Source organism: Dermacentor silvarum, chromosome 7 (assembly GCF_013339745.2).
Source record: "Dermacentor silvarum isolate Dsil-2018 chromosome 7, BIME_Dsil_1.4, whole genome shotgun sequence".
NCBI lineage: Eukaryota > Metazoa > Arthropoda > Arachnida > Ixodida > Ixodidae > Dermacentor > Dermacentor silvarum.
The window spans coordinates 24,873,654-24,885,419 of NC_051160.1; the positions used below are offsets into that span (position 1 = coordinate 24,873,654).

The 11,766-nt window shown below is 42.7% G+C and overlaps 1 protein-coding gene across 4 annotated transcripts in view; it reads right to left on the bottom strand.

Annotated features, from left to right (window-relative positions):
* Nucleotides 1–11,741, bottom strand: part of LOC119457754 (uncharacterized) — a 30,022-nt gene extending 18,281 nt beyond the window's left edge. For all 4 annotated transcript variants that reach the window (XM_037719410.2, XM_037719409.2, XM_037719408.2 and 1 more), the window contains exons 1-2: nt 10,654–11,741; nt 6,276–6,332 (exon numbers count right to left, since the gene is read on the bottom strand). In XM_037719410.2, coding sequence (XP_037575338.1) covers nt 6,276–6,332; nt 10,654–10,690 — 94 coding nt within the window. In that variant the 5' untranslated portion in view covers nt 10,691–11,741. The remainder of the gene's footprint in view (nt 1–6,275; nt 6,333–10,653) is intronic.
* Nucleotides 11,742–11,766: the final 25 nt, after the last annotated feature.

An 11,766-nucleotide genomic window follows, 5' to 3' on the forward strand; every position in this document is an offset into this window, starting at 1 on the left:
CCGATGTTTTGGCCCGCACATGCGTTTCTACTGGCACCCCTGGTTCGCGAGATGCGCTATTAACCGCCATTTTTCCGTGGAATAGCTTAAGATGGCCCTCGCCATGTGCAGGTGTCCTTCATCCTCAGGGTCCGACGGTGCAACTTACACTGTCCTTTAAAAACCTTCGTCTACTTTCGTCGGTGATGTATTTCTCGGAATTTTCAAGGTGTCATGACGTGACGGCTTGGTCTCTAACATGTTTATAGGCAGTCACCAAGTCCTTCTCCTCAAACCTGGCAAATAACCCTTCAACCTATCATACTACCATTGAGTAGTATGGCTAGCTGCGTCAGCAAGCTAATGGAGATGATCAGCATAGAGGTATATAAGGAATCACATGGAGGAAGGAAACAAAACAGGAGAGGCCCTGACGTCACTTTTTTGAAGCCGGAAGTGCAGCCATGTTGGTGTGCCACCTCTCTTTGAGCCTCCAATCAGGGGTTCTGCAGCTCGTCGGAGCATATGGGCGCGAACTTTGAACTTGCATTTTACCACCCGCCGGAAGTCTGTGCTCCTGGCGCGCGTCAGAACAAAGCCTACAAAACTTCTGTAGCAGTTTGAGTGAAGCAGACGCGCTCCTGTGTTTTTCTGTGGCACGTTGAAGAAGACGACGAAGACCCGCGCCGTGATTGGTTGAGTGTATCTGTTGCTGGCCGGCACTCCGACTCGCAGACCCAAAACACAACTTTCAAGCTTACACACCACACTCCAAAGTCCGCTTTTCTCGCGAACAAAAGGTGTTGCGGGAAAGACACCGACGGAAAAATCTCATCTCACTTTTCAGAGACCGAGAGCATCAGCGAAAGCTTCAGGAGCGTGGTTGCCATGGCAACGTTGACATTTGGGGTACCCGTCCCAGTGCTCCTTTGCGAAAAACAGCACGTGACTTCCGCCACACCTTCTCCAATACGTTCGTGCTGGCCAGGGCCTCTCCTGTGGTTTCCTTCCTCCATGAGGAATCATAATGGGTTACAGATGGCGTCTGACGCAGACTTTCATTCATAGTGTCATTGATACTCTGTCGTCTATATAGAACCTGAAGCACCCTGATAGATTCCCAGCAGCCATTACCCTTGATTTCAAAGGGAATTAGAAATGTAGCTTATGAAGCAATTCTGGATGACACAAAGGTTCTTGCAATCAGTCGACATTTGTTTCGCTAGATAAGAAGATGTATGTGCGAAATACAATTCTTTATTTTCAGAAAGCGCTCTTCAAATTGCTTTTCTCATAATGTTGCGTAAGGCCGAGTACCCAGCTGTACACTGCTGAACAAGATGTTCGTTGGTCTCATGGACTTGTTGCCGCCAACTCCACAACTCTCGATTATATGTTCAATTTGGGACATTGGCGTCAAGCGTGATAAACTGACACGTTCGTGTATGATTTCACAATAATTTAGTGGCAGTTTCGGCATACCTAAAAGAACAATGCCTGCAGCTCCCACGCGAAAAGTATTTACTCAATCCTTTAATTCACACGTACCCTGTGTACAATAATGAGCAAATAAGATTCAATAGATGAACGGAATCGTATCTTGGTATCATTGAGAGAGATTTCTTTTTGAGCCAGCACGTCTCGCGCCAGATGAAGTGTTTGAGCGCTAAGATGGAACTTTTCACATTTTTGATAAGATGAAATATGGTGCTTGAGCACAGCTAACAATAATTTATGCAACACCCGATTTTTCGGTTGCCTGTAGTAGAGCTTACCTTACTAGGAAATACTTGCATGACAACTATCTGTAAATTTAGAGTGTGCAAACCCTAGCTTTCTGGACGTGTCATGGCGTGCAAAGAACTGCATTCCAAGTTGCGACATAGGAATTTCCCCAAAATTATTTTATCACAACCTACATTGCTATTGATGCGCTCATGGTACACATCCTGCACTTGCCTAGTTCAATTCTATTCAATTCAATTTTTATTTCCTTGGTATGACGGGAGAAGACAGAAAGCGGCTGTTCCTCATACTAGCTCGCCTGCTAGAAGTGAGGCCGCATACAAGGTTCTACAAGAACATTGCTCAACATGTCGACTGACTTCTGTCGGCTTCTTTGCCAACAGAAGTCACGCCTGCTGCCTGACTTTGTGCACTTCTTTGGTGTCAGCCCCAACCTCAGGTACAACTTTCTATTCCACATGAATAAGAATCCTTGAAACGACATTGCAAGTCATCAAGCAAACAACCTTGCAACAACGTTAGCACGTGCAGAGAACCTAACAGTATTTTTACACAGATAGCTCGGAGAAGCTGAACAGCACTAAGGATGAAATGATCCCGACAAAGTTTGTAGAAATGAAATTTAAATTTTTTATGGGTCTATATCTAGGAGTTCAAAACTTGTAGCACTCCGTGATGCAATAAAGTTCATTATTCAGCAGCCACACCACAATGTACAGTTTTCTCTACTTCCATGGCTACCCTCCAAAGCAAACAAAACGCAAGACGCTGATAGAATGGTCAACTAGTCTCGACAATTGGATACATTTATCACTGTAGCCATGGCAAGGGACATAACTTAGTTTTAATGAATTCCGCGACACTGCAAAATTAACAAAGTTTCCCGACCAGCATATTAGAGTGGTCGGAGTATTTAGTTTCTGTTTTTGCGAACTGACGCTGCAAATGGCCCGTATGATCAACCTCCCCGTAAATATGCATTGTCCTTGGGCAAAACGAACGTTTTAAATTACCTGCCAGCCTCTGGACGTGTAAAATTCGTAAAGATCCCGCGAACGGGAGAGGGGGTGGGGGGTTTGAGATGGAGAGACACGGTGACTATGCCAGGCCTTGTGAACAACTTTGCTATCAGTGCACACTTTTTCTAGCGTACATCAAACCTTTATTAGTGATTTAACGTCAGAAACACACAAACAGCCGCAAAGTTTGACCACCAGAGACGTACATTCTCTTTAGATCGTGCAGACTCTTTCAGTGGCTTTTCTATTGCCTATTTCGCCTGCCTCGGGAACAATACTAAGTAAGCTTGCTCAATGCAAGTATCCCACTAGTATGCGGCGTGTTTAACTGCCTCAGGAAGGCAGCGCAAGCACCGCGGAAATTCATTCTTGCACGCCTATTTTTTCTTCTTGCGTCACGCCATCCATCAACACCTTTAAAACTATTTTTGCCCAACACAATGCATTTTTCGTATAGCATTACGCAACATTCGTAAATCGCAGAACGAGCCCAAATTCGCAAACTTTGCAAGAAATTCTCGATAGTTGGCAGGTATGGATTTAACCATGTTTTGTCTACGTTCGTTGCTCCATGGCTTGGCATCCCCCACCTGCATTACGGCGACGCGAACAGACCATGTTGCACCGTTTGTGAATCGGCGAAGCGCTTACTCAGTCTTCATCATTGCAATGGCCAAGAAACCAGTGTGCGACATATGCAGCGGTTAGAAGACATTCACGTATACCGTCTCTGTGTCTGCCCGCGTGAGCGCGTCGAAAGGCAAGTTACGCGCGCAGTGCTTCATGAAATGAAAAATCGTTCAATATCGAAGTAAAAGGAAGCCAGTGGTTTCAAAGCTATTCAGCGCAGAAGGCTGCCACTGTTCACGTCCATAATGCCTACGGGTCTGCACAAAAAAACGTTATTACGCAGCTTGCTACGTGTGGATTGTGCACGTGCTTGACTTTCTACTCTTTTCTTCACTTTTCATTCCCTTTCCCCCTTGCATGGTATTACAGTGAAATTAACAGAAAAAACCTCTGGCTAATCTCTATAATTTTTATAGTTTCTTTCACTCTCTGCATAGCAAAAACCCACAAATTGCTTGCTTATTCTGTCGGGGTTTGAAGTGCGTCTGAAGATGAATAAACAAATTACTAAAACGATTCATGAACCTGTACTGCAAATGTTAGTCATTTTGATAATTTCGGTGGCACATTATCCACCTGCTTCTATAAAAAAGTCGTGGTTTTTTAGTAATATTATTAACTAAGTGCGCAGATATAGGCACCTTTTAGAAACACTGTATGCTCCACTGTGATGGGGAGCGAAAATGAATCAAAACTACTTAGCGAACAATAAAACCAGACCTGGTATGTGTAAATCGATTAAGGGAGATTTCATGCGATCGGAGAATGAACGTTTGCGTTATAAATGACTTAAAACACCCATTTTGCCCTAGATCAAAAGTTAAGCCGTTGCTGTAAACGTCCAATGACCTTAGCTTGGTAAGTGATAGTGCTAGCACATTACCTTATCGTAATTTAGCTATTGCACCTTTAGGGATTGAGGGACAATCAAAGAGGAAGACAAGTGTCTAAACAGTGAACGAAACATCACCGCAACGTTTTATATTTAAAGACGCCTAATGAATTTTAGTTTCCGGTTTGTTCAGTATATTGTATTACTGCGCACATAGTCTCTACTGTGGTTTGCCTGACTAGCTTGCACTGAAGGGTTCGTTCAATGATAGCAGCCTTCCATTCATAATGTGGGGCATCTTGGTATGTTTAAGTGGCAGGTGGAATATTTCTTACAGTAAAACAGAATGTGCTTGAGTTTACTGCTTGCTCCACAAATTGACTATTAGGTTTGCCAGTAGTTTATAAGCGGTACTATTACGCCGTACCAAGCGTAATCTATGTAAGGCTATTCCTCTACTATGTTTGGCTTGGATCGGTGTACTAAAATTCTCACTTCGATTCATCAGAGATACTTGAGCATATTGGGCACCATTAACACACCAAGCTTCTTCTATAGTTCGGGAATGCATTTTGTTTGCAAAGCTGCATTTGTTGCTTCTTGACGATGCGAGCAGGGAGTTATTCTTTTATGCGCCACTCGTACCACGATATCATCACAACCAATCTCTTCAACTCGACAATGACTTTCAATCTAACTATAGTACGTTATCATGGCACTGTTCAGGTGTGCTATAAGATAGTTTATATCTCGTATATCAAAGTACTATGCATTGTGCAAAACCTAGACTTTTTTTTCATGGAAACTTTGCCTCATAATTGCTCATTTCTTTTTTAAACATTTGAGCATACCTTGGAGAAAATTCTGTGTATTTCTGGCATAGTCGATAGAGTAATAGGAGAAACTTTGAATCTTTGTTCTACGTTCATTCACAACGTTCATTCTTACAAAAACTTTGCAGAGTCATACTACCACTGCGTGACGAAATGTATACACTTGTGATGCATTCTGGGAACGCATCGCAAGTTCATGATCATGTTATATACTTTGATCATGTTACTGCACTAGTCATTTTAGGAGCTCCCTGCACAGACATGAACACATTTGTAGTGTCCGTACCTTTAGTGGCTGAAATTCCTGCACCGATAGTAGGTTTCTGTAATGCTCCATAACTTGATACACCTTCACACAATCTAGACTGTTAAAGGCGATAGCTGACATTGTGACTAGCTAAGACTAAAGAAACGCCTCGACTAACCTTAGTTTCTAGGACAAACACTGAATAGTTACCACAAGCACCAAGAAAATGGCTATACCCAGAGGAGAACACAAAAGATAGGAATTTTTCTAGCTAGTAATCGCTAACTTGTATCTTCGGAGCCTAATATTAAACTATGAAACGCTGGAGAAGAGTAACCAATTGTTCTCCAGATCAGCGCGCACTGTCCGCACGTATCAAAACTGTCACTGTGCCTTCCCCTCTAATAACAGCAAATGGATGAAGGGTGTATAAAAAGCGTTGAGTTTCTGTTACAGTTGCTTCATTTGCGAAAGCACTTACAACTATCTACAGGCGGCGCGCATAAAATTGTTCTGTTGTTTAAATAGTTTAACACATTTGAAATTGAACTAAATTAGGATCTTCCAAGTCATTTCCTATTAAGTGAAACAACAGTAGTTCTTTCAACGATACCTCTTTTCATCTGTATACTGAAATATCGAAAGTAAGGAAGCGTCTCGCTAAAGAAAAACACGCTAACGAAATACTCTACTACTGCGGCAGTTTTTGCAACACCTCCGTCTCCTATTTCAGGGCTTACTCATGACTGGTTAAAAAAGTACTACGGGCAATGTCAGTTGCTATATAACAAATTATGGTTCTTTAAAACATCTTAATGGCAATGAGGTCATCGAGTTTACACACGCGAATGCAGTAAATGCATACGTATCGTTCATTGACAGCAAATAAAATGCGACTAAATAACATAATTCGTTTGGCTGTAATCTGCTATGAAGAAACGCATGCGGTGTCAGCATCAGGCCTAAAAAAAAGTGGCATACGCACTCACCCGAGTTAGCCTTCGCAGAGACAGCCTCCCTCGTCACACCTACCGCTGCTTCACCAACTAACAGAGACAAAAGCATGCGGTGGAAATGCGCATGTTTAGAAGCACCTTAAACCAAACATACACAACACTGAACGGATGAGAATCATGAAAATGATGATTGGGTTTAACGTCACAAAGCAAAACATGGGCTATGACAGACGCAGGAATCGCAGCCTACAGGTCAACTTCAATCGCCCTGGGTTTTAACGTTCATCCAAAGTCTTGTATATAAAATATTTCTTCATTTCAACTCCCTAGAAATCATCTAGTGCTGTCCTCGATCAAACCGGCGGCATACTGCTTAGCAGCATCAGGGGTTCCTTTAATCTATTAAATTAAATCATGGGGTTTTACGTGCCAAAACCATCATCTGATTATGAGGCACGCCGTAGCGGGGGACTCCGAAAATTTGAATCACGTGGGGTTCTTTAACGTGTACCTAAATCTAAGTACACGGGTGTTTTCGCATTCCGGTTCCTTTAATCTATAAAGAAAGACGTTGAAGAACGCGAATACAGGGAAGAGCATACATAAAAGCGAATTTTGGAGTTTTACGTGCGCAAACCGTAATGCTATTTTAGGCATGGCGTAATTGGGGACACTGGAATACTTATGAAGAGTGGCGGTTCTTTGACGTGCATCTAAATCTGAGTACACGAGTGGTTTTGCCTTTCGCCCACACAGAAATGCGGCTGCCATAACCGGGACCGAACCCGCTACCTCGAGCTTAGTAGCACAACGTCATAGTCATTAAGCTATTGCTGCAACTCCAAAAAAGAGCTCTATCGTGGCTATAGCTCGTCTTCTCCCGCATCACACGATGTTTCCTTTCGCGTAATTCGAAAGCCGCTTTCGTCTGTGGTGAAGGTCCAATTTAAAGTGATAAAATGTCTTCGAAATATGTTTTAACCAGCTATATTTGGTCTCGGCTTAGCTGCAAAACGCCATATTCAGCATGTCACCATGGCAGGCACAATTATAGTGGGCAATAGATCATTTCCTGTAAACGCACCATTCATATTATTATAGTAACTCATATACAGATGCACGTTGTCATGGCCGTCGTACGTTCGCGGGATCAATGGTAACATTGTATCTGAGCTGAGAAGGCTTTTTAGCCGAGTGCGCGGGCCTTCCTCGGTGACATTTCAAATCATTCTAGAACCCCGGTTTCTCTAAATGACAGCCACTTACTACAGATAATGATAGCATAGTAAAGTTAATAGAATGCCTACTAGCTAATGCAGCACAGCTGGTTATGCGACAAAGATATGGATATTTGTATACGTTCTCGTGCACGCAATCCCAAGCCTGTGCCTGACGCTACTGGTTCTTCGAGGGCAAGCATACCACGGAGGCGATGTTTCTGTCTCTTTTGTGCCCAGTGTTCTCACTTCCGGCTTTCAGCACCCTTTTTAATAGTTTCAAATACGAACGCATTAGGCGCAGATAATTCCCGCATCTCCATGCAGCCTTTTCGTGGAGGACACGTGTAGTGGCCTGTTGTCAATTTGTATGTAAATATTTCATTTTTTATGCACTGTATTTGATGTGCACTCTTTCAACTATACATATAGTTAGCGTAATATTTTTTTTTCCTTGGCAATAAAAAAACTGTTTGATTTGCGGCTCACGTAAAAAATAACACAACATTGTATTGAGGCATAGATACAGGTAAAGTGAACAAGTGTCTAGCGCACGATAGTCAGGAATCCTCCTTGAACCACATAAATTCATACAAGACTCTGCAAAACAGTACAAATTCTGCCTCGCCTGTGACTTCCACGAAACCACGGAGTACGTCGTTGCAACCTTCTCTAGTGCATGGAAAACAATTATAGGAAATCCTTCACAGATGTAGGCTATCCTGACAACTGATACAAATAGACAAAAAAGGCTATATACGCCAGGTCTCACAACCTTCGGAAGTAGTAGGGGTCTGTTTGATGGCTCACGGCCTCACCCGAACGTGGCAGCAGTTGCTGCTGCGTTAGAGCGCGCTTGAGGCTGGCTTTTCTTAGTGATGGCTCTTGGGCAGCTGCTTTCAACGCCGCAGCCGTAGAAATTTTCGGCTGACCTCCAACGTGGAGCCGGCATTACTCGACGGGAGGAACTAAAATTGCGCATTACTGGTTAAATGAACGCGCGTATAATTGGCCGATTCGAATGAGATATACACAAGGTGACCATGCTGTCGCACTCCGCAGTACGAAAGTGGCTGCGGAACTGCCTTAAAAGGATACTGACATGATATTTTCGACTACTCATTTCTTCTGTGTGAAAATGAAGGAGATCTCTAAACGCTAGATAAAATAGTGACAAGCTTCTGAGCGCCGTACATAATTTCATTTAACAGCTATTATACAGCCAGTTTCGGTTTTCTTTCCCCAGAAGGACAGTGTGCCGTTGCGTCATGACATAGTATCAGGTCACGTGGGAGCAGGACGTCGCAATGCTTTTGACACTCGTTGGCCCTCACAATAACTAGCTGCATACGAGGCCACCGAGCGAGTCAGAACCAGTGTCAAAAGTCGCAATGTCCGGCATCCACATACTGTACTGTGACGTCACGGCACAGTATTCTGCTGGAAACGAAGGCGGAACGGGTTTATAAAAGCTGTTGTAATAAATTATTACCGCTGCTCTTGTTACTATTTTTCCAGGGCTTAGAGGTATCGACTTTAATTTACAGCAGTGAATGAATTGTTGAAAATTCCATGCCAGAACCCCCTTTAACCGATTCGCTGAAATAACACTACGCAGTGATATTTGTGGTTGCGCAGGCATAACATCTGTAAGTAGGCCGAATTAGATACCTGCTTTAGCATTCGCAGAAAGATCAAATTACAAGCATCCTAAAAGGATATTAAAGAAATTACTACGACGCGATGCAAGTGTCTGAAGCGAAGGCATGGACAGAAATGAGGGACATGAAGCGCATGAGACGGCTTGCATCCTCTCTGGCTGGTCGTTCGCTCCACGCTGCGTAACTCACCGGTTCTTGAAGTTCAAGAAATTGAATCTCTCCAAAAAACAGGATTATCAATTGGGATTTTATTAATCTATAAAAATGATTTATTCATGAACACCTTCGGGAATTTTCCGCTATGTGGTAGCAAAACTCTGGATTCATGGACTGATTTATTGACTCAGCCGATAATCCATTCAAATTAACAGTGCAGGAACCAAGCATTTTGTTACCATATAGTTAAAATTTATAGCTTATTCGAACTTTAACCTACGATGTCCATTCAGTTGCGCGGCGCCGAGCGGACGATACCGAGAAAGCACACCAGGCATATTAATTGCCTCGTGTGCACCATTTCGGGGTATGGTACTTTTATGCCGGGGATGTTGCTTCAGAATATATTGTTACATGCCTCAAAGCAAGCTGTACAGTTGTGCACGGACTTCAGACTCAGTATAAGAGTGTGTGTATACGCGTCTCATAGGAATGAAAGAATATTCGAATCGGATATGAATATTTGTTGCACGAAGTCTTTTGTTTACGCTAGTTCTAAGTGATGTTCAAGTTTATTTCAATGCAGCTGTCTATTTTCGCACTTAAGGTTTCGTGCCGAACTCAATACTTCGAAATTTAGATAATTATTCTGGGGCATTTGAAGAGATGCCGCACCAAAAATAGAGTTGCTCAAAAGGACAATGAGCAATGATCCGACCGACCAGCTTGCTCCGACAGAACGTTTTCTATTCTTCAAGATATGATGTGAGCTAGCTGAAATACTCAGTAATTAGCCTTCGACACGCCGCCATATTAAGGTACTCTGAAAACAAAGTTCGAGAGATCGCATACGACCGCAAGGAGTTCCGCTTGTCCCCAAAAAAATTATCTGAAAATAGGCTTCCGGTAAATACAGGTGCGTTAAATTAAAACAAAGCGCTTTTAGCGTTCATATTCGTAACGTACTCCTCATGTGTCCTATTAAATTGCAAAAGAAATTTTTGTTAAAAGCATTATTTCGCAGCGCTCAATTACCCTGTATTGTTCACAGGAGTATGTTGAGATAGACATGGTCATACTTCTTGCAGATAACCGCGATGTTTTGAGCAATTATTATAGTTCTCAGTAAAAATGGGCCAGTAGACCACAGCTGGTGCTTCTAGTAGAAACGACGGGACAAATGTAAGCGGGTATACATTGAATGAAAGCAGGTGCAACCCAAGTTGAGCACAGCACACGAAGTGAAATGCATAGCGCAAAGCTAAAACACCGAAGGTCCCAGAGCTAGCCCACCCCGTAGAGACACTTCCTTACTAATCCATCATTGCATCCGTTTAGTACCACACAAGGAATTGGTTTCTCCGCAGCTCCACTTACCCGATTTGGTTATTTGGTTTGCCATCATTCCAACCATTCCAGCTGAAAGCACAAAAGATATATACGAAACAAGATGGACCAAAATAGGTTCATAGGGTTCATAGTAATGATGCTCACATTGAATTACAATCCTCAAAATTCTTGAGGAAACTCTACTGCAATAAATTATGTAGCCAAGTGAACGTCCGGGATCTACCAGGAAATATCTAGTCTTAATTCTTAAATTGAATTGGTTTCTAATTCAAGAAAAAAAGGTGGCTCGAGATACCGAATCAAATATTGCCTATTTTTCTAATTATCAAGAAAAGCAGAGAAACATTTTGCTTTAACTACGCAAACGTGAGCAAATCCACAATGAAAACAGTGTGGCGTTTCAAATAAATTAACGTCACAGATCTGGCAGACAGCCTTTGGTGCAGATATTGTGCAAGAGTATGAAATAATTGTTTACTCCATACTTCAGTTCAGGAACCGCTGCCTCTGCACCCGAATATAGACCCTCTAAGCACAAAGTGTTTACAGTTACGGTGGAATACAAAGGATCCCACATGTAACCTTGTCTTCAATGCTCATGTGGGCATGTCTATATTTGCTTGAAACAATGAAGATGCATTTGACTTGCAACTGGACCGCTTGTGTCCGCATCCTACTGAACTGTCGCCAAACAAGGCTAGCATCATCGTCTTGATTTTGCCTGAAAAATACTAGCTGTGATTTGCCACTAAATGAGGACAATAGTCTTCATTGAACATGCAATAACCGAAACAAAAAAAAACTGTGCAGCAACTGTTGATCAACTTGAAGCGTGTCGATCCTACATATAAAGTTCGCAAATGTGAACCTGCTAAAGGCAATCCCTGGCACTACAGATTCCCGGGAAGCTGCTTCTCGACAAACCATCGCTGTTTCTTTCACAAAACCTTGAGCGCTTTCCACCAGTGCGTATTGTTGATAAATGAGGATGTAGTTGAAACCAAAGTTCTCCAGCTTGTATATAGGAGGCGTAAAAGCGAACCTTCCACTACTGAATAAATGGTACAATGTGACAGTGGAGCCATTCGGAATGCTGCCATATCAAGAGAGAAGCGCTGAATGGTTTCCTCTGTCGGATTA